Below are 23,429 nucleotides of genomic sequence, written 5' to 3' on the forward strand. Positions count from 1 at the left end.
ATATAATGTATTTATAATGTAAGCTATCGTTGGATATTTCACACTGAAGTGCATCTATCATTTATCAGTTTATACCTGCCAGGGGGACAATTCAACCCGCATTCACAAGTGACAATTTAAAGACATGTTCTGTATTCTGCTGTAAGGAAATGTGGTTATATGACATCAGTAAATTATGTCTACTGGGATGTAGCTCTCCCTTTGTATGCGTGAGTTTCTTGGGGTATTCTTTCTCCCCCAGCCCAAAAACACACATATTTGGTCAACTGGAAGCAAAATGTTGGCTGAATTAAACAAAGTAATTGGCTGTTACAATATTTCATGTTTTCATCTTAATTATAGTATTTGTTTTTCTTTTTTAAGCAGGTTTTTGAGTCTAACATAACCCAACCTTGTCCCATTAAGATAAGTTTATTCTATCACAAACATAGCATGGAGAAAAACTATCCAGCTTTCCTATTTGTTCTTCTCCAATCTCTGCTTAAACCCTGGTTTAAAACAGGAACACCCTAAATCTAGCTGCAAAAGCAGATGTTTGAGATGTCATGTTAGATATGTTAGTGGTTTTGCTTCTGCCGTTTTCCTGCTTTATAATGTTTTACATGATGTTTTATTCTGATGTGTTTACAGGGCCAGTTGGATTTCAGAACAACAATATTCCCTTTAAAGCTGGCATGTTTACATCTATTGGTGAGCTCTTTGTAAATTCATCACCTCTCAGGATAATGCAAAACCAACGTGCTTGTGTGTTACACATAGACTGGTGCCCAGCTCCAGTCATTCAGGACTGGTGTCCTGCCTCATTGACAAGTTTTCCTGATATATCTCATATAAATAAGTGGTTCATTAGAAGGCCAGTGTTGACCTTGATGGCATGCTAAAGAGGTAAAGCAGGGATATAAATCCATTGTGTTAGAGCAGGGACAGGTGTATGCTGGACAATGGGACCAGAGGTGGATACCAATGAACCAAACTGAAATCATTTCCTAAAGGTCAAGTAATTTAAAAACATGTCTGAAACTCTAGAGAGGGAAATTAACTGTATTTCAGATCGAGAAACATATTTTAATATCAGACAAAGATAATCTGATTATGTACAAAGAGAATATTCCAAATTAATGAATAAATTGTGATTAACCACACTTGTGAGATCACGAAATCACTTAAATTGTACCTGTCTCACAACATGAAAGCTAAAGGAACTGAAAAGCAACATATCATGTCATGTCATGATCTGAAAAAAATCGAGAACAAGATGAGGAAAAAGTTATTGAGATAAATCAGAAAGGGAAAAGTTACAAATTATTATCTAGGTCTTGGGCATTCCAGAGAACCACAGTGAGAGGCATTATCCACAAATGGAAAAAAAACATGGAACGGTGGTGAACCCTTCCAGGAGTGACTGACCTCCCAAAATTACTACAAGAGCACATTGATAACTCATTCAGAAGGTCACAAAAGAACATTATCTAAAGCACAGCAGGCCTCACTCAAAAAAACACAGCTGAACAAAACAATCCAAGACACATCTTGATGATCTCCAAGACTTTTGGTAAACCATTCTCAGTGGAAAGTTTGTGTCCCTTACATCTGGTTCAAAACTAACAAGCAAAGAACATTTATCGACAGTCAAACATGGTGGTGTTAGTGTGAGGGCAGGTTTAAGAGTGCCCTAGTCAAAGCCTTAAAAAGTGTTCATAGAAACCCCTTCAATGTGGCTAAATCCAAACAATGCTGCAATGAGATGTGGACAACAATTTCCTCCACAGCGATGTAAAAGACTAATTATCAGTTATCGCTGCCACTTGATGGCAGTTGTTGGTCTCAAGGGTAGAGCAACCACTTATTAGGTTCAGGGGGCAATACATTTTTCACACAGGGTCAAGTTGCTTTGGATAGCTTTTGAGCTTTCAAAAATTAAATTATTTGAAAACAGCTTTTTGCATTAACTCAAGTTATCTTTGTCTGAATTTGATATTGATTTGTTTGAGGGTCTGAAACATTTAAGTGTGACAAACAGCAAAAACACAAACAATCTGTTAGAGAGCACTGGATGTGTTTATCTGTTTCTTTTTTGTTGCAGAACCTGGATATTACAAAGAGAATGACTTTGGCATACGGATTGAAGATATCGCCGTGACCATACCTGTTCACACGAAGGTAGAGAGAAAACAGAACTTTGCAGATCATCAGGAAAATGTTGGTGATTCTGCATCGCCGCATGTTTTTCATTGTAACTTTTTCATTAATGGACCTTTCTGTCTATCAGTACGGACATAACTTCCTCACATTTGACACTGTGTCACTGGTCCCTTATGACAGAAAGCTTGTTGACACCTTGCTCCTCAGTTCAAAACAGGTAAGAAATATTTTACAGAAGCAATCTCTCAATTACAAAACATCAGGCAGATGCAGACTCATGAACTATAACGTGCTGGCATCGGTTTCCTGTTTAAAATGTAAATACCTCTGGGGTATACGTTAGTGTGACATGGACCCTGTCTTCCTTTTTCCTGAAACTAGAGTTCTAGCTTCCTCCTAAAATCCCCCACTCACACTTGTGGTGTGAGCTTCTCTGCAGCTTTAAGATCGAAACAAAGTAAAAGAAAACAAAACCATGTGTGAAATCAGCTTCTCTTTTTTTGTTTCTTTTTAACCTAACATATTTTTTTCAAGCTTTAATGTATTGTTAACTGGTCAATGTTTTTACAAATCTATATTTAGGTAGCCTTAATATCATCTTTTTGTCTTCGGTATCGTAAGTAGAAATATATAATAACAGCTAAAAAAGGCATTCAAATATTTCAACATACACAATGCAAAGTTCAGTTTTTCACTCCACTCTGCATCCAGTGCTACAATTAGATCAAACATGTTTTGACTTTTAATAGAAAGGATTTTCAATTGGAGCTATGATGAGTAGTTAAGAGTCAAGAGTACCTTACCTGCAATATACCAGCAGTTTGACTGTCTAAATTTGACTGATAAATTCAAATAGTTGACCCAAGCTTATAAAAGGCTCCATTAAAAAGTGGAATGTTGCCATATAAAACTACATTTCAAAACATTACTTGATGTTCAAATAATTGCTATCATCATGTCCTTTATTACTGCCACAAAAGACAGATTGCTATGGCTGTTGCTATTGTTTTTCTAGTTAAAAAAAAAAAAATTATCCAGAGGAAAAACTGTTAGTTACAGGGTCACCTTGTTCATGGCAGGATAATTTAGCTACTTCACACACCGTTAGCATTGCAGCCTTGGTTTGTTCCAGTTATGAAAATAACACCAAAAAACAGCAGTCTCATATAAAAGTTGTCAGGGTGTAAAAACTCTGTGTACTATTTCACAAATGTTTAAGAAGGTTTTGAGTTACTTTTCTTTTAAAAGACGGACGTTGTCTCTTAAATGTACTCTGCTGTTAGCCAAAATTAAATTATCTTTGATTCTCCAAAGTACATTTCTTACTCTTATGCTTTGCTGTGCTGACACTTTATCTGCTCTAATGAAGATTCACTCACCTCAGCATGCCAAATACTTGGTGCGGCTGATTTAACAGGGGACTATGACCTATAGAATAGAATAGAAATCAACTGAATTGAATTTGACTTTCATCCCAAGATGGTCAGATCACAAGGAAGATTATAGAAAACACGTCTGGATGCCACAGCAAAAATAACATGAAACAACAGCTCATTATGAACAACACATATGCTTTAAATGCGTCACAGGATTTCATGTTTTGACCCACATAAAAACTATTTTATAAACAAACATTTGTGGTAAGATCAGAAACTATGTCACAGCAGGTTTAGTGTTACGCTTAGTCCTACACACATGCCCAATGCTATCCCTAGGATACTCTTATCAGAAGAAGTAGCATTTAAAATGATCAGCTAGGAAATAGCATGTTCCTTTAAGAAGCTGGTTCTACAAAAACAGATGCAATGTAAATTTGCCCATTTGTTTGTGTAGACAGTTCAAACCTGTTGCAGATGTTAGCATTTGGCAAAATTGTCTATTCTTGTTAAGAGAGAACAAGAACCAAACTTTCAAATCTAGAATGAACCAACCATTATATTCCAGTTGTTTTTTTGCAACAATAATAAACATTTTTTATTAGTGAGATATTTTCCCTAGTTCTTTAGTTACCTGATCAGAACAAACAATGGTAGAAACAAAATGCTATAAGTTAGTTTGTGATGTCAGCAAAAAACATGTTAAGACAACACTTTGAGTGTATTTGCAAATGTAGTTCAGCACTTTGTATTTCTGTCTCCAGCTTCAGTGGTTGAATAATTACTATGAGAAAATTCGGCAGCTACTGGGCCCTGAGCTCGACAAACAGGGGCTGCATGAGGAGAAGGACTGGATGCTCAGAAACACAGAGCCTTTCACCGAAGCTGGATCCTCTGCCTCCGTCTCTTCCTCCTCCCTGACCCTCATCGCTCTGGTCTTCGCTCTGCACAACATTGTCTGAGGACCACATCCTATCACACTTCTCAACAGACTTGCACTCAAAATTTACCAGTATGCAGTCTCTACTGAGCAGCTACACCAGGTTCACACAGACATTTATAATTTTTTAATTTTCAATTTAAATTGTAAGATATATTTAATTATTTTAAATACTTGAGTAAATGTATGATTTTGTGTTGTTCAGTGTTTAAAAATATATTTTGTTTGATTATTGATGTTATAGCTTATGAGTTTTTACACTAGGCAATTATGACCAGCTAATATAATGGATATTTTAATAATAAAGTGTCACACTTTGAAACAATGATGTGGATGAAGTTGTTGCTGATTGCTTAACCTTTTAAAAATTTTATGTAACCTAAAATGGATGGATGGATGGATGGATGGATGTATGGATGGATGGATGGATGGATGGATGGATGGATGGATGGATGGACTGGTTGAGCACGCATGTAAATCTTGCCACAACACAGAGAGCAGGATTGAAAGGGAGAGGGAGTAAGAAAAATCTCTAAATGTCAGAATAAGAGAATTGCCGCAAAGAAATCTACACTGGGGTCAAAAGGTCACCGTTGCAAGCTTTAAACATGTTGTTTATCTACAGTCATTTAGGGGGCATGCTAATAAGGAGTCCTTTTTATGTCTTGCCAGTTTGCTAAACCCTACTTGTGTGCTGTCATGAAATCAGACTAAGATTAAGCTTTTTAGCAACAACACTCCAGTTGCCATAAACACGTCAATAAATATGCCATAAATGTGGAAAAAGCACCTCTTGCACAGTCTGAAGCGTGGTAGAGGATCTATGATGATGGGGGCCTGTTTTTCCACCTCCCGTCTATGGCCCTAGGAATCTTTTCAGACGGGACAACATTAACCCAGAGGTTCAGCTGAAGAGAAAAAAGCATAAGAGAGGACTCAGGACTCTGGAATACCTAGAGAGAGTGTTCAAAGATGAATGATCAAAGTACCCTCTGTAAGGATTATGATTATTGATTGTTAATATTCATCAAGAATTATAATTTAAAATGATAATTTGAAAAAAATGTATTTCTTAACCTGGGGAGAGGGACGTCTGGGCGTCTCTGCTGAGTCTGCTGCCCCCGCGACCCGGTCCCGGATAAAGCGGAAGACGACGAGTACGAGTACGAGTACGAGTATTTCTCAACCAAAAATCATTACTTATGAATAGAAATCAGAGATATCCTCTGGTGTTGTGATTATGGGCTCAAAGCTCTTTAATACTTACAAATTACCAAAACCTCTAACTGTCACTGTTTAAGCTGGGGGAACTTCGACCTTGTTTTGACAGATAAATCACTCTTGCACGAAATAAACACAAACGCTTCTCTTAATTATATATATGAAGATTTATTGAAGCCAAATATTCCTGATATACCATTATTCTGGTCCAAAAACCTTCACCTAACTAACAAGCACCGTTCTACACAAAGGGAATAACAATGACTACCTAACAATAGTAATAAAAGAAAAACATAAATGCGCATTTAGTGTCTATGAAGATCAAACCAGTAGTTTTATGGTCAAAATGTGTAATTTGGGTTAAATGGAAAGAAGTCCTCCTGTTGTGTTGATGTCTCGATTGCAGCGATCAGCTGATAAAACGTGGGGCCACACCCCTTTAGCCACAACCAGCTGATCGCCCCAAATCTTGACAAAGAGTCATAAACTCTGAGGTGGAAAAACTCCAGCAATAAAACTGGAACAAAGAGTGGTCGGGTGAGGCCCAGACCGCAGCTGCCTTGAATGAAAAACTTTTAAAAGTCCAACTTCTGATTAGTATGGAAGCAAATCGTTACCATATTTCAAATGAAAAAGTATTTTCAGAAATGCTTTTTCATTTTAAGATGCAAATAGGATTATTGATTACTAATTTTACTTATGGGTCAAACAATGCAACCACATTCTTAAAATGAAAAAGCATTTCTGAAAATGCTTTTTCATTTGAAATATGGTAACGATTTGCATCTATAGATTAGAGATCAGCCGGACAAAACATTAACCACACACAATTCAGCAGCGCTTGCGTAGCAAATCAAAACACAGCTCAGCATAAAACACTTCAATCAGTATTGCATGCAACAAGTTAATCCCTGAGACTAACTATGGTTTAATATGAAAAGAACGACATTACTTTGAAGTTGATTTCTGCTTTCCACTGGTTGAGGATGGATCAGTTCTGAAGAAAAAGGAGGGGAGGGGGACCACGCGTCCGTGATCAAATTAAAGGAAAAAACTGTAATTTCTTATCCGTCCAGGAGGGGAAAAGATGAACCGTTAGTCGACTGCAAGGAGGAAAACTCATCTCCTTGGACATAGAACCTCTGTAGGTTTTCACCTGCGCCGGGTGTCGGCGTGGTCTTCGATTGGCAAATAAATCTTCTGACCTTCTTGTATCAGACATATTTGCAGCTTTAAAGCTCTTCCGGGAATGGCCTTGTGGAGCAAAAGTCTGCCTGCGAGCTTTTGTCTATCCAGATATGCGCCTCCGGTGCGCTGTCCTGTGAGACACGTGGGAAATGGCAACGAAACTCTGCATCTCAGTTTATGCTCCCAGTGACGTCAGAGCTGCGTGTGTCAAAATGTGCGACCAAAATGAATGGCCCCAACACCTCCCGTGAAAGCTCAAATCTTTTTAAATGTATAAACGAAGACTAACCACTGTTCTATTGACAAAAAGCTGGTTTATCAAGATTTAACAGCGAGGGTACCAATACTTTCTGCATGTTTCCACCGGTTAATGGTGATTGATCTTTGGATATGAACTCCAAGTCTTTTAGGTTGGAAGACCTCCTTGCTATCATCCCTAATCTTTAACTCCTCTGCCAACTTTTTTTATTAGATTCAATGGGACCCGGGTTGGGCCACTCAAAACATAAATATATAAACCTGCCAGTGATAGGAGTAATGTTTGGCCTAAGTGCTCTGTAACATTAGAAAGTAGAGCTTTCTAAAATGTCCAGAATGAGATTATGTTAGTCAATATTAAACTACTTCCCAAAGACAATATTCATCCTGTAGTTTCAAATAATCTCTGTCTGCCTCTTTTAACTGAATTTTGTGTCATACCTATTTAACATTATTTAAACATAATCAGAAATGCTTACTTGATGAGCCACTGTTAGTTACTCTACCCAAACTCTTTATGAGAAAAGTAAATAAGCTTTTTTTGCCAAAAACGTATCTAATTTCCTTCAAATACCACAAAATCCTATTTTTTAGTTGCCCGCGTTGTACCCAGGCTTTGTTTCAGTATGTTCCAGCAAACAGACAATATATAGTTTTCTTTCATATTTTTCTTTCTAGCATCAGTGAATAGATTTTTGGTTCACAGCTTATTTTTTTACCATTCAGCCTGTTGTGCCAGATATATTTAATCTTCATGCAGCAGCTTTGCACAGCTCTGGTCGCCTCGTTTCCAGAAACTCTTTTTGCATCTTAAAGGTGTAAATGTGAAACACGCCCCACCCCGCTTTTACACAGTCCTGTGACCAAAAACCTTTAAAACTGACTTGGACGGTGCTTAGAAAGCATTGCTCATGCATTTTTCTAGTTTTTTTCTTGGTAAATTGACAAAAGGAACAACTAGTATGTGATGATGCTTTTCTCTAAATGGGCTGAGTTGCTGCTGCTGCCAACAACTTAATGCTCACCTTATACAAATTATACACTTGGCCCTGTCTTTCAGTGTTTAACCTTGTCTCTCTCCTAGACATAGCTACTGACTGAGCGTTTACTGTGACTAACTGTATGTGCTCTCTTTCATACTCTAGACTTGAAAACTGGCTTAGAGTTTATCTGCTTAACAGTCTTTCTCTCCTAGATGAAGCCACTGAAGGAGCTACAACCATTAATGTTTCACTTTTCTTTCCTATAGAAAGTACTCCTGGATGAGTGCTTCTTTGTTCTCTTTGTGTCTCTGCTCTGTTCTCCCAAACCCCCAGTCAGTGGTAGCAGATGGTCGCTCACACTGAGCCTGGTTCTGCTGGGGGTTTCTTCCTGTTAAAAGGGAGTTTTTCCTCTCCACTGTCGCTACATGCATGCTCAGTATGAGGGATTGCTGCAAAGTCAATGCAAGCAACTGTTTTTCTATGCCCATCCAGAAGGGGAGAATGCTGCAAGTCACTGACTCGATGCAATCTGCTGAGTTTCCTTAGACAGAAAAACTTTACAACCAATTTGAATAATAAACTGAATGAGACTGCACTGTTTGCTAATTAGGATTCCTTGGAATGTATGTACCTGACTTGAAATTTGTATGATTTGATTGAAATGACTTTATAAAGTGCCATGTGTTGTGAATTGGCACTAAATAAATTAAAATGAACTGAATTGAATTATAAATAAAAGTGTATGTATGATAATGTTATGTAGTGCATCAACATACTTCTTGTTTCCATTTAACAAGTTTACTCTGTGTAAAATGATGTATTATGTAGGGAACCCATGAAAGAATAAGAAACTTACACTTACAGTTGTTGTTGTGGAGATCTAAAGTAAATAGGCATTTATGCTTAAAAAAAAGAATCGAGAGAGATTGAAATCTGTCAAAGTAGAATTTCTTAATGAATCAAACAAAATGCTTTTTTGTCTCTGTAATGATGTAAACACGTGTTTATCCCTGTCATCATACTGTCCACTACTTCATTATATATTGCACTAAATGGGGTTTGGAGGGTTCTCTGCTTCTCATTCTGTGTCAGCAGAAGCAAATTTCAATCAAGCTTGAATGTTACATTTTTGGAGAGGTTTGTGTTAAATCTGCTTTTTGTGGCCATCAACAAGCTTGCAGCACAATTCTGAATTGCTTGGTCCTGGAACAAATACCAGTCAGTCAATTAATTTTTCATTAGAGTTGATCTTGGGGCTGAGAAATCTGCTTCATTGATTCCACAACCAGTTTTGTATGTTTTGGGACAATTTTCCTGTCAGAACTTTCTGAATGTGACACCCTGGAGTCCTTATTGTTTAAAGCAGAAGCAAAAGAGAAACCTCACTCATCTATAAATAGATTGAGTTATAACTGCATCAATGTTTACATCTAGAATGTAAATAAAGTGGGGACACAGCATAGTAAAAAAAAAATGCTGCTCCACAGCACAACTAGTGGCTGAACCTACATTATTTCGTTTATTTTCTATTTTTTATTAATGCTGTAGTCAACACCATGCGTGTCGGTTGGTTTTAGTTGCAGATATGAACCTAAACATACATAACCAGTTTAAACATTTCAATAAATCAACAAAACTAAGAAGAAATGGTTGTATTTTCAGACAGGTATTTATGTATAATACACTTTCACATCATATAGATTAAGTAAATTTTTGTGACACAGGGACATTTAACATTTGACTGAAGAGCCTTTACTTGTAATCTGTCATTCTTTTGATATTTTTACGGTGAATATGTCTTTTGAACTCCACTCAGCTGCTGTTTATTGTTTTCATACCTTTGTGATCATTAAGGCAGATGCAGGAGTTTGCTGCCAACTTGCAGTCAAGTGACAGGAAACTCAAACAGGGCATCCTTTTATCATGTGGTTTTTACACCACTGAAATAACAAGCTGAAGTTGCCTTGCACCAAACTTCCCTCTCTGCACCAGAGCTTGTTTTTGCCTTCTGCAAAAAAAAGCACACACATTTTTCTGAGTCACCCGGGTATTTTTGTCTAAAGGACGTCTTTTATGGAAACTTTGAGTACTTTAACTTGTGACTGACTTTGCGACAAATTTATCTCCCAAGTTATTTGGTGCACAAACATTTCCTGCTGGGATTGGCCTGGCCTGGAGATTTTTTGGGTCTTGTAGCCGCAGTGGTTTGCAGCTGCACAGCCGTTGCAGTTTCCAGATATGTAATCTTTGGATGTCTTTCACTTCCACACTTCACATGTGCTCATTATGACTACATTTAGACACCCTGACTGTAAAACTGTAAACCTGAAACTGTCCTTTGGTCTGAATGGTAGGAATTAACAGGTGGGGAATATGTTAAGAGGGGTTTATTACTGAAATAAATACAACACCCTCTAAACAATGTCATGAAGCTTTTATCTGACTGAACACACTGATTCTGAGCAACTTACACTTTAAAAACCTTCTCTGATAAACTGCATTCACTCTTAAATCTTTTCAGAACTTGTCGTAATGGTGTCTTAAAGCTATTAAGTGTGTTAGTTAAATTTTTGAAGAAGACACATCTCCCACAATCATGAGTAATGTGTGTAACCAACCCAGTAGCCTTTTTGTGGTCCTGAGCAGCAGAAATAGGGTTTGCCTTTTTGGTTTCAACGCACCCATGTGACTTCCTGACTTGTGCACTTCACTCTTCTGCAACAGAGTGCACCTCAGCCTCTTCTCTTTCTCTTCACCTCGCTCTGGCTTGAGACAGCACAGTGACAGATATCCTTAAGTGATTAAAAACTGTGCAGATCTTCTTGCATCTTTTCTTGTCTGGAGAAATAAGTGGATCACAGCGGAAGAAGATGCTGAGGCGAAGGCCATCAAACGCCTCGGAGAAGGAGCAAACACAGAAGAAAAAGGTGAGTTTCTGGTTCTGACTTTGCTTTTGGAAAGTAGGAACAAAGCATGACTGGTGTCCACAAAACTGAGCTTTAAGTTTTTTACTCTCTTGTTGTAAAACTCTAGTAAACACCATCACACTCAACTGGCTTTGTCTACATGTCTTTTAAACACAGGATGTCAGCTCAAGTTAGTGCAGAGCTCTGCGGTCAACCTGAAAAAACTCACAACCGCACAATTTTAAAATCTCTCATATGTTTATTAAAGTAGGTAATTTTCTATATTTTCTGACTACGTGCTGCAGCTTATGTTTCGTGAATTCCTCTTATCTGGCCTGGTGATTCATTGCAGATGCAGATTGAGTCAGAAAAAGCTCTGTGGCTTCTGGTGGCTTCATCTCCAGCTGTCACCAACTCAGCAAGCCTCCCACACGACACCAGTGCCCCTATTTTCCATCCTCAGCTCTGCTCCTGCGGTCTGATTGATACCTTGTCTTTACACATCTCATCATTTTTGTTCTCGGAAAACATTTTCATACACACAGTTATCACAGGGAGCAATCAAGGCTGGAGAACCTCATCATTGTGGCTTCAGTTTTCAGAACTTTTCAGTTTACTTGAATGTGTTGCAGCAAAACCCGAGATATTAAAGGTCACTGGGTTCGTTTGACTTCACTGGGGTTTTTATTTCTTCAGGGCTTTAACTTTGCAGACACTGAGTGCACTTCTGCAATGATTGGCTGGCAACAATTGCTTAAGCTTTGCCCATTTCCTGTGGTTTCAACAAAGAGAGACAGAAGGATGAGCCACGATAAGGCTTTTGCGTTGCGACACGGTTCGATGGAAATTTAGACTAAGAATTTCCACCACAGCTAGAAGAAACTCTGCTTGTGGAAAATTATGCAAAGGAGTGAAAATCGCAGCTGTTTTGGTTATTAGTAGGCCCTAATTTTAGATTATATGCAAAAAGTGTCTATTTTTTACAAAAATAAATTTCAGGGATTGGACAAACACAAAATGTAAAACATCGATGATGAGGAAGTATACAGATCAGTATTTCCTATTTTCTGACATCCTGATTACTATACGGTGGAAATCATACCAGGAAAGATTCAACCTGGAAGAAACCTGGATGGTGTCGTTCCCTCCATCACCTGCAGGGCCTTGCAACAGTACTCAGGCTCCTTGAACGTTGCATCACATTATAACCACAAAATTCTATGTATTTTACTGAGATTTTTATCACAGACCAATACAAAGGAGCACAGAGTCATGGTTGGAAAAAGATTCCTGGTTTTTAAAAGTTTGCAAATACATTTCTGAAAAGCAAACCATACACATGTATTCAGCCCCCTTTACTCTGATACCCCTAAATAAAGCCCACCACTAAGCTGAACTTTCTGGGTTACTTGCAGAATGCTTTATATGGCCTAAAACTATGAATATACCATCACCACCATACGTGGTGTTGGCATTTTTATGCAGTGTGGTTTCCATCTCATCAGATGCTTTTTACTGAGCTTTGGCAAGAAACCACATTCCCGAGGAGCAGAGCAACTAAAAATTACTAATCACTCTAATACAGGGTTGTCAAACTCTGGTCCTTAAGAGCCGGTGTCCTGCAACATTTAGATGTGTTCCTGGTCCAACGCACATTAATCAAATGGCTGAATGACCTCCTCAGCATGAAGCCAAGTTCCACAGTGTCCTGCTAATTACAGTATTATTTGATTCAGATGTGTTGAAGCAGAAAGACATCTAAAAGCTGCAGGACACCTGTCCTCAAGGATCCGAGTTTGATACCTGTGGTCTAATAGGTCGAGTGCAACTAATTGCTGTAAGAAGTCCCCTTACTGGTAAACAAAATCCACCTATTTGAAAATGAATTTAATAAAATGTATCATCAGTGAACATGGAGACAATGCTCAAGCATTAATCTGAAAGCAGCCAAGAGTGCCACAATAACTCCAGAGGAGCCACGTAGATCCAACTGACAGTAGGGGAGGTCTAGCACTCCACAAGTCTGGCATTGTTGGACACAACACATGTAGGGGGAGGGGGGTCAGAAAAGACCAAAATTGAACTTTTTGGCCTACATGCATAAAACTAACCCTGAACAAAACATTCCCATAGTAAAGAATGGTGGTGGCAGCATTTTACTGTGGGGATGAAAAATGATCAGTTGGAGAGGAGGTTCACCTTCCAGTAGGACAATGACCCCAATGTACAACCAGAGCTTCAATGAAATGGTTTAGATCAAAGAATATCTATGTTAAAATAGCCCAAAGGCCAAACTTAAATCCAATTAAGAATCTGTGGGAAGACTTGAAAATGGATGTTCACAGAAACTTTCCATCCAGTCCTACAGACCTTCAGCTATTCTGCAAAGAACGGGCGTACATTTCCAGCAAGATCCTTCAACAAATGTAATCCAGCAAAAGCTGATTAACAAAGTTGACAAACTGAGTCAGAGGGGTAGACTACAAATCTGCACCACCCTTTCAGATGTAATTTGCAAAATAATTGAAAAAATGTGCATCATTTCCTTCCACTTCACATATATACGCTACTTTCTGTTGGTCGATTAAGGAAAATCGCAGTGAAATGTATAAAAATTACGGGAGAGTTTGTTTAAAGTTCAGTTTTATGAGCAAACCAGTTTTTTGCAGATTCATAGTGTTGACACGTATGAGATAAAGGCACATGTGTGCACAGTTTAGTGTTATCAGTGCTGCAACGAAAAACCAATCAACAACCACCATGCACCAACAGTCTCTTAACTGATGCTTTCTTGTGTTTTCACCTCTTTGTTAGGTCTTTTGTTGTTGCAGTTTGTAATTTTTCTTCATTGCCTTTTCATGTTTTGCAGCTCACCTTGCAGAGGTCCAGCAGCTTCAAGGATTTCATGAAGCACAAACCCACTTCCCCTGTTGTGCCAGATAAGGAATTCAACTTAGAGGAGCATGTGAGTTGTTCCTCTCATACACCCAAATTTAGCATAAAAACAAAAGGTTGGGAAGTAGAAGTAGATGCTTTTATCTTTGTCTGTCTAAGTTCCTGAATGGTTGTTCCAATAGGCACCATTTTTAATAATGTTCCTCATTTCTCTTGAATTTAATCCAGCACTTTAAAATCACACCACATCCAGAAAGACCACCTGCCCTATTTGAGCTTCCTTTTTTTTAAAAGTCTGCTCCACATTTGATGTAAAGTTCGCAGAATGAGTTAATCACTTCTCAGCAGCGTTGAGCGAGTAGAAGTTGGAGGACGAAGGCGTGCAGAAGTACTGAAACAGAGAGGAAGTAAAAAGGAGAAACAGTGCGGTGCAGATGACAGCACCGAGCAGACAGGATGTCCTCTGGTGACAGCAAGTCAAGCAGAGAGCCTTTGCGTCAGACTGGCTGAGCAGAAGCAGAAATCATTAACCCAGGAGTCTGATGGGCCTTTCCCTGGAGATTAAACTGCATTTAAGACTCAGCGTTATCAGTTTTTAATCCTACGAATTAACTTAGGCATGAAATCTGATCGAGGATTCAAATTTTACACTTCCTCTGTCTCTGCAGCAGCTGATTTTAAGCCAGCAAGGAAACATGTGAATCTATTCAGTGAAGAATTTGATGAAGTACAGTTCATAACCACTAGGTTTGTGTCCTGTCCGGGCAACTTAGGTACACAGTGTTGTGGGTTTGGTTGCCTTAAAGTGTCAGGTCCAGTTTACTCTTCAAAATAGGGAAGATTAGATACTCCTCCTGTTGTATAATTGACATAATTGAATTAATGTAACTACAGGATGTATCTGGCTCAGGCAGTAAATTAGATAGGCCATGGAAATTACAAAGAGACTAACATAGGGCGTCGTGTGGGGTAGTGGTGGAGTTGGCGCCCTGTATACAGAGGCCATTAGTCCCTAATGATATCGTCTGGGGTTTGACACCCAAGGGCTTTGCTGCTTTGCTCTACCTCCTTGTCTTTCTGCTCATTTCCTGTCTGAAACACTGTGATAAAAGGCCACAAGTGCCTTCGAAATATTAAAAAAGAGAGATTAAGACGGGAAAGACAGAAAGGTGAAAATAGTGAGTGACCAGGGAACAGCCGTCATCCTGTAAGGGGTCAGCACAGGCAGTTCATGGTCATTTTGCCCCAGTTTGTCCTTCACTTCATACCGACAGGTTGCCATTGCCTCTCTTCCGGCTTCCATCTTGTTCCTAGAAACAAGCCATGTTTTTACCCATGTTCTTACAAGGTAGTTTGTAGTTAAGAATTTCCATTAGCAGCTGGCTAATTAAGCTTAAGTTGGTATCTAATGGGAATCTTCCAACAAGGTGAAAAACCTAAGGGCAATTTTACAGTTTAAACAAATCTTGACTGCATTTGATCATCTGTATTTCAAAATTTCATGATTAACAGGCTGAACAGAGATTCTTTAAAACCCAGTTTAAGGTTTGGACACACCTTATAGATATAAAATGGAGCCATCCACTGCATGATTTTTCATACTCCCCAGTGGGACGCTTCACACTCGCATTGACAACAAGTATTTTAAAGCAATTATATATATAACTCATAGTCAACTTCAAGAAAATGTGGTTATGTGCTGCAAATAAATAGCACACACCTGCAAAATGTCGCTTAGAGTTATTTTGTTTTAAACAGGCATCAAAATCCATTATATATCAAAAGAATTGACTGGCTCAGAACAAAGATAAGTGAAAAAAGGGGGGAATACAAACGTTCAGAAAAAATATTTGATTAAATAAAATTATCTTTGAGATTGGATCATTTTTATTACAATTCATCTACGAAATTTCTAAAACTACTCAACTAGTAAACCTAACTTAAGGAAATAAACTGATACACTGTTATTTAACTACATGGGCACAGAATGGTTTGTTGCAGGAACAAAATGACAGTAGGATGGGATGAAATGGCAATGCCTGGGTAGGAGAGAGGGGGGCTACTTAAGTTTTGGCAAAAAAGTAAATTCAAATGAAGACTTTCTTGACATTAGAACTGGCTAAGATTGCGACAGTTGTGAAAACCACAATAAATAGAGCATTTAAATCTGGACTGAACAATTCAAAATTGAATTTAGATTCTTTAAAACAGTTTATTTGTGAAACCTCTATTAAATAACCATATATCTACATATATATGAGATTGGGGTTGAGAAAACTAACCCTCCAATAACCACCAGTGGGATCAATTACAATTCAGCATTTCTTAGCTGTTGCATCCTCCATGTGTGACTGCACCTGCTGCCCTGTAAATATGTTGTGTGATCAATGCTACTGGATACCTACCTTGTAGAAACTGTGAAAGCCTCAGTTGCTTTGAACCACCAGGCTGCAGGTGTTGCTGTGTTACTCTGTGGGTATTCAAATATCATGACCACAAACCTGCAGGGTTTCAAGTCTGTGAGAATCAAACCCTTTTTGTGTGAGTTGTGAGCCAGCATTTGTCACATTAGAAAATAATGGGTCACTTTTTTATACTTTTTATGATCTGTCCTCCCACAACCTAACAGGTGTTGACATAGCTCTGGTGCTTCTCTCTCTCATATCAGGTGGGAGACACTGTGGCAGTAGAAGAAGCAGCGAAAAGTGGCAGCAAATTGGGAAAAAAATGGCGCAACGTCATCTCCCGTACGATGACCCGGAAAACATCCAAGATGGTGCAGAAGGCCCTTGCTGAGGAAGGGGTAGGCATGGCACACACGACCTGACAGTAAAATATTACCCACAATACACCAGCTGCTGTTCCACATTACCATCATACCATATTTAAAAACTTGTAAATATGACCTATCTGTCTCCTTCTTGTGGACATAATGTGCACTGCATTAATCTCAAATAAATCATTTGTGCATAAAGTTACTTTTTACCTAAAATTATCTTCCAACAAAACACACAAAGAGTTAACAGATAATAATTCAACAATGTAATCTTAGATTAGAATTATAAATTGTACCTAAGAAATATCTTTATATAATTCTGTGTTCAGATCTTCAGATCTTCTGCAAAACGTGGTTATTAAAAGTTTAATAAATAAAGAAAAATACCTACAATTATTAAAGCAAACCACAGAATTTAAGATCAGCCAATGACAATGGCTGTACACATACATTTGCGGCCTTGTTTAAAACACAAAATATATTATCAGGGCTATACCTAATATACATGTGTTTGGAAAAATAGCATTTGTACTACTGTTTTCACTTGCAATTTCACTTACTTTAAACAAATAACAATGATGAATTCCTTAAATGTAAAATAAATAAATAAATCTTCCCTTCTGCCAGTAATGATTTTAAAGTCTGACTGATGATTAATTAAGATTCTGACCTGACCTGACCTGACCTAACGCTAGGTAAATTTATTATATGGTAAATTTGATCAACAGTTCAGTTAGGTGACCGCAAAAAAGATTTTGCAAGAAGTTACTAAAGAGAATTAATGTGATTTTCTTGTTCAAATAATTAAAACTGATTAGTTTAATATATTCTGACTTGTCAGGTTGTTTATTAAATATTAGTTTTAGTGTTAGACCCTTGTTATCATTCAGTTTAACTAAAAAAAAAGACATTATTTGAACTGCATTGTTTTTTTATTTCCTTGTGTCCAGGTGGAGAGCGGGGAGGAGCTGTCCCCTGTCTACTCTGACTTTCTTCCAGATCTGAGTGCGGGACAGAGGACGTCTGTGTGCTCCACTGGCTCAGAGGACACAACTCCCAGCCCAGTGAGCCGCCAGCTCTCTGCCAGTAAGTCTGTGAATGTTAAAATCCTTGACAGAAACCCCAAATGTATAACACTTATGTGGTCAAGTTTAATTGCTCAAAGAAAATAGTTTATAAAATGTGACTCTTCACAGTTTTTTATGTTTTATTTAACTTTTCATTGCTTTTAAAATACAGTGTGTGTGCTCAGAAATAATTGGAGCTGCCATCATTTCGTCAAGTCAAAACCGATTAGAAACATTAGAAAATTAAATGCCATCTGCAGACAGATGGTTAAAGCTATGGTTTTGTAATAAATTTACAATGAATGAAAAAAGAGGGAACTACTTGCTGAGTTTTTGTGAGTGAAATCTCCTTTTATTTGATCAGTCACATCTATTAATTACCAAACATTTTATCCCCTATTTTAAAGCCCCCAAACTCATCTTTTCTTCTCTTAAATAAAAATGTTTAGATGTAACTTTTGCCTTCTGTCTGAGCTTGTTTGTGAAAAGTTTATCCTGCTTGTAGTTGATGCCAGATATTTACATTCTCTATATAAAGAAGCAGAAAACCTTCTTTTCTTTCACATTCGGACATTAAATCAGACTAAACTTTTCCTGCTTTGGATCAGTTAGGATTACCAACATCTCTATTTGCTAAATGCAAAAAAAAAAAAAAGAGGTACATTTTGAAACTTGCTTCAGATTGGGATGATTACACACATTTCCGTAGTATAATGGTAGAATTGCCTTTAAACTCAATGACTTAGTTTAAACATTTCGGTATTCCACAAACTTCTCACCATAGTTTGCTGAAAGTTTGGCCCCCTTCTTCCCGACAGACGTTCTGTAATTTAGTCTGAGCTCTGCCCACAAATGTTTTATACGTCTGAGATCATGGCTTTGTTATGGCTACTCCAGAACATTGACTTTGTTTTTCTTAATCCACTTTGTAACTAATTTGGTGGTATGCCATGGTTCATTGTCCATTTGAAGGACTCATCGGTGTTCAAGCACTGTCAGTTCCTGACTGATGTCTGGAGATGTTGCTTCAATATTTCCACATGATGCTCATTTTTTGAAGTGCACCAGTCCTTCCTGCAGTAAATCACCCCACAACATGATCCTGTCACCCCCTTACCTTGGGATAGTGTTCTCAGGTTTACCAGCTTCCCGCTTTTTTCTTCCAAATGAAACAATGATCATTATGGCCAAACTCTACAGCCAGCATCTTCGCAAGGTCTTTTGCTTTTGTTCTGTGGTTGATCCACACATTTTGTATCTGAATCCGCTGTCTCCTTCTTGAACAGTATGATGGCTGGACATTGCCAGGGTGTTTTTACTTGTGTATAATTGCTTGAACAGATGAACATGGCACCTTCAGGCATCTCAATATTGAACCAAAAGATGAACCAGACTTGATGAGATCCACACTTCTCTTCTTCAGATTGTTAAATTGTGACTTTGTTAAAGGCATAGCAATAAAACATTCCTGACTTTAAAGCATTAGGTAAAACAGGAAACATTTAAAGTGACTTAATATCAGACAGTTAAGGAAACATATGAGTCTTTTCACACGGTAAATGTACAAATCTGGTTTTAGCTGTATCTGTATAAATGGACTCTGTGTCAGGATCTAACCCTGCTTTGTGTGTGTCCTCCTCAGGCAGCGACAGGCAGAGCTTGGACAGTGGATACTGCCAGAGGGACAGCATGAGGCTGGAAGACAGCTCTTACAACGGGCCTTTCTGCGGCCGCGCAGTGGTTCACACTGACTTCACTCCCAGCCCCTATGATGTGGAATCACTGAAACTCCAAGTGAGTCTCACAGAAGGTCTTCATTAGTGTCTCCTATCTGGCCTTCAGCTGTGTCTACTGTCTTGTTGTGTCATCCTCCTGGGAGCTTGTTAGCTCTATGTTGCAAGACGGCTCAGTCTGATTACCATTCTGCGAGAGGAGAATGTAATCTGTAAGACCCATTGCTTTCTGCATGTTGAAACACTCTGGTTCATTAAAAGGAAAAAAACATGGGAAAAGGAAAGTTTTTAATGAAGGTTTCAGATCTTTGATGATCACCAACTCTCATTTTGATGCTTTGTCTCTTTTTACAGAAAGGCGACATTATCTACATCATCGACAAGCCTCCAGTGGGAACCTGGACAGGAAAGCTCAACAACAAAGTAGGTTCCTTCAAGTTCATCTATGTCAACCTCCTCCCTGATGAGACTCCGCCAACCAGAAGGAAACGCTGCCACAGCAAGGGCAACCGATCCAAATCCAAGCCCAAAACCTTGGAGGAAGTCCTGGATAGCATAGGCCTGACGGTAAGATGAACAGGACTGAGCACTCACCTCACTGATTGCCGTCTGCACAGTAATCACAGACTGCTAAGACTTTCATTTTTCCTGTGTTTCAGGAGCTGAGTTCCTTACTGTCCATGCATGGCTTCCAGAGCCTGGAGGACTTCACAGGACTGAAGGAGTCTCACCTGAACGACCTGAACATCACAAACCCAGACCACCGCTCCAAGATCCTGAACGCAGCTGACCTGCTCAGAGACTGTAGGTCTAAACACTGCAAAACCCATTATATAAACAACTGTCTAGCAAAGGATTCGGTTGTTCGTTAAAAAATCAGTTTAGCAATGGCCAGGCCAAGGCATATGCAAACTCAGCTGCTGCTTATGGCACTAGCACTTACAGGGGACCCTCAAGAACATTACAAATAGGTGGGTTTTAGACATATTTATCAGCCAAACAGAACTTGTGATACTTAATTTAAAATGCTATGTAAATCAGTAAAGTCAAACTATAAAGACTAAGTAAATTATTTTGCTGTTGATTAATTGAATGTTATAGAAATAGGCAAACCTTTTTTAAGGCATTAACAAACCTCCATAATAGTGGTTGATGTGAGATTAACTGTGTAATGCATGAATGTTTGAACATGGATGATAAAAGGCGAATAATAGTTGAGCTGTCATGGCTGATGGTAGCTAAAAGGGCCCCAAGTTGGTTTAAACTCCATGTTTTTGTCGGTGGTAAATTTTTGTACAAATTTTATTATAGCATTCGTCATGATTTGGTTGTTGGTTGTAATTCTAGTTTAAATCTAGGTGTGGTCAACCAAATGTCTTTAAATTCTGAAGTGTTAGATGAATGTTTTTTTCAGTTTTCCTTCTCAGGGATTTCAAATGAGAGCTGTTTTAACTGAGGAGGAGGAGATCATAATCTAATAGAATGAAAGGGACCTGAAGTTAAAAACAGGCACTTAATAAAAAATAAGAAATTTAGTAAGGGCCTCTTGATTTTAAATAAAAACTTCATCTTTGTACACATTTATTTTGGACCTGAACAGTGAGCAAACTGGGCAACTAAACGTAACACAAACAGTAAAATAATCTGGGGAATTGAAATAAAGAGTAAAAGATCGTCAGCATAAAGGGAAATCTTGTTCAGTCTGACCTGTCCAAATGAACTGAACTGAAATGAACTGATGGAAATGAAAAGGTCTTAAAACAGCCAGTAAGCACTGAATGTGAACATGATACAATGATAGCATCTCTCTCTGAAGCTAAGCCAAACATAAGAGGATTTATTTGAAATGTTCTCTACTTAAACATGACTGATTCTCCCTCTTTTAGCTGAAGACGAGTCTGAACCAGAGGAAGAGGTGGAGGAGAGTTTAGCTGAAAACTCCAAGGAGCCGAGGGACTCAGGCTGCTTTGAGAGCTCAGAGAACCTGGAGAGCGGCCGAGAGGAGCCAAAGACAGAGGAAGACGAGTCAAACCAGGAAACAGAGAAACAAGAAGAAAAGTCAGAGGAGACACACGAGGTCCAGGCAGAGGAAGTTGAGGTTGTCCAGGAGCAGCTGCAGGAGCTGACAGTGGATGATGGACAGTGATTGGTGATGCAAAACATGCTCAAACATTTCCCTTCTCATTTCTGAGAGACTGTGGATGCCAATAAAAGCATCTCTTTATCAAAAGAGAGCAGACAGTGCCACTTTAATGCTAAAATAATGAACAAAAATGTTCTCCATTAGCTGAAGGCTGAAATACTGAATGTGCATGATAACAATGATTTCACAGCTTGCTTACACGAGCAGTCCAGCAGCATACACTGTTACCAGCTGCCACAGATGGCAGCATTATTTTGAATGAACTTCTTGCATTGTAAAATATGTTATTTTACTAGAGGCATGTTGTGGTGTATTATAATGTTTCAACTAAAGCATTCAATGGTTTTACTCTGGATTCTACTATGTTTGTTCTCATGCTTTGGTGTATATTCTTCATGAATGCAAACTATCTTAACAATTTTCGTGTATCTTGAATATCATTGGTATGATGTTTTCTGTGACTGTAAATAAATTAAATAAACTTAAACCAGTAGAGTGTTACTAACGTTGGTTATTTTTAGGTGTTTCATTACACTTTAGGATAACATTTTCTTTGTTTTGCATGCATTATTTTCCATTAGGGTGATTAAAGGGATACATGGTTTTCAATATTTTTTGCAATATTTTTTCAGCCCCTTATTTGCAATATTCTTTGTAGAACCATCTTTCAGCACTATTACAGCTTCCTGTCTTTAATGGTATGTCTCTACCAACTTTGCACTTCTAGAGACTGAACGTTTTGCCCATTCTTCTTCCCATTAGAGCTCAGGATCAGTCACATTGGATGGATATCATATATAAACATCGAAAGTCTCTGCATACATTTTCCATTGGATTACAGTCTGGACTTTGACTGGGCCATTCTAAAAGATGGATTTGCATTCACTGAAACCATTGCATTGTAGCTCTGATTGTCAGTGTGGCCATCCTGTTTGAAGGTGAACTTCCTCTCCAGTCTCACATCTTTTGCAGCGTCTAACAGGTTTTCTTCCTGCATTTAGCTATATCCATTTACCCATCAACTCTGACTAGCTTCCCTGGTTGTGCTGATCAAAGGCATCACCTCAGCATGATGCTGCCACCACCATGTTTCACTACGGATATGACGTGTCCAGGTTGGTGTGCTGTGTGTTTGCGTGTAGACATGCAGATAGTAAATTTTTTGTCTCATCTATTCATTTTCTACATTGCTTTCATTGAAGGTGGCAAACTTTAACTGGGAGTTCTTATGGCTTTCTTTTAATGGTTTCTTCTTGCTAGCTCCTCCAGAGCCTCTTGGTTGCTACTCTAATTAACATTCTGCTTGCCAGTCCTATAGGTTTAGGCCACCATGTCTTTGAAGGTTTACAGATGTGAGTGCAGTTTACCTTCAGCCCCACCCTGCACTCTTAAAATCTAACAAAAAGGTGTCATATATTTGTTAGTGGTAGCTAATACTGATTCAATACTGCCAATATCATTTTGAAGATATTAATAAAGGTTTATGGGTGGGCCATCAAAGGTCAACTAGACCCCTTCACATTCCACAATAGTTTATGCTCAGTTTGTGCTGCTATCATTTTGTTTGTACCATCATGAAGTTCATTAGTGGCCACAAACAAAAGGTACATCACAAACTTTGTTTCTTTTTTCTGCCCAAAAATGACAGTGACACAAATTAACATTTTAGCAGTACGAACCAGCATGAACGTAGCACAACTGATTGACTGGTGATGTAAGGGAGCCTAATTGACCTATAATGACCTACTCTTAAACTTTTATTAATGTCTTTAAAATAATGGTGGCACAAATTAAATTCTTC

The 23,429-nt window shown here is 38.4% G+C and overlaps 2 protein-coding genes across 2 annotated transcripts in view; both read left to right on the forward strand.

Moving 5' to 3' along the window:
* Positions 1-4,783, forward strand: part of xpnpep2 (X-prolyl aminopeptidase (aminopeptidase P) 2, membrane-bound) — a 30,198-nt gene extending 25,415 nt beyond the window's left edge. The window contains exons 18-21 of the mRNA XM_047354521.1: positions 631-690; positions 2,084-2,160; positions 2,270-2,359; positions 4,283-4,783. Coding sequence (XP_047210477.1) covers positions 631-690; positions 2,084-2,160; positions 2,270-2,359; positions 4,283-4,480 — 425 coding nt within the window. The 3' untranslated portion in view covers positions 4,481-4,783. The remainder of the gene's footprint in view (positions 1-630; positions 691-2,083; positions 2,161-2,269; positions 2,360-4,282) is intronic.
* A 6,035-nt stretch (positions 4,784-10,818) lies between these two features.
* sash3 (SAM and SH3 domain containing 3) lies at positions 10,819-22,119 on the forward strand. The gene is made up of 8 exons (XM_047352780.1): positions 10,819-11,035; positions 13,884-13,979; positions 16,578-16,712; positions 17,636-17,771; positions 19,395-19,546; positions 19,840-20,052; positions 20,145-20,289; positions 21,372-22,119. The coding sequence occupies exons 1-8, from the start codon at positions 10,979-10,981 to the stop codon at positions 21,629-21,631; spliced, it is 1,194 nt and encodes a 397-aa protein (XP_047208736.1). The 5' UTR covers positions 10,819-10,978; the 3' UTR covers positions 21,632-22,119.
* Positions 22,120-23,429: the final 1,310 nt, after the last annotated feature.

This window comes from Girardinichthys multiradiatus, chromosome 23 (genome assembly GCF_021462225.1).
Source record: "Girardinichthys multiradiatus isolate DD_20200921_A chromosome 23, DD_fGirMul_XY1, whole genome shotgun sequence".
Classification (NCBI taxonomy): Eukaryota; Metazoa; Chordata; class Actinopteri; order Cyprinodontiformes; family Goodeidae; genus Girardinichthys; species Girardinichthys multiradiatus.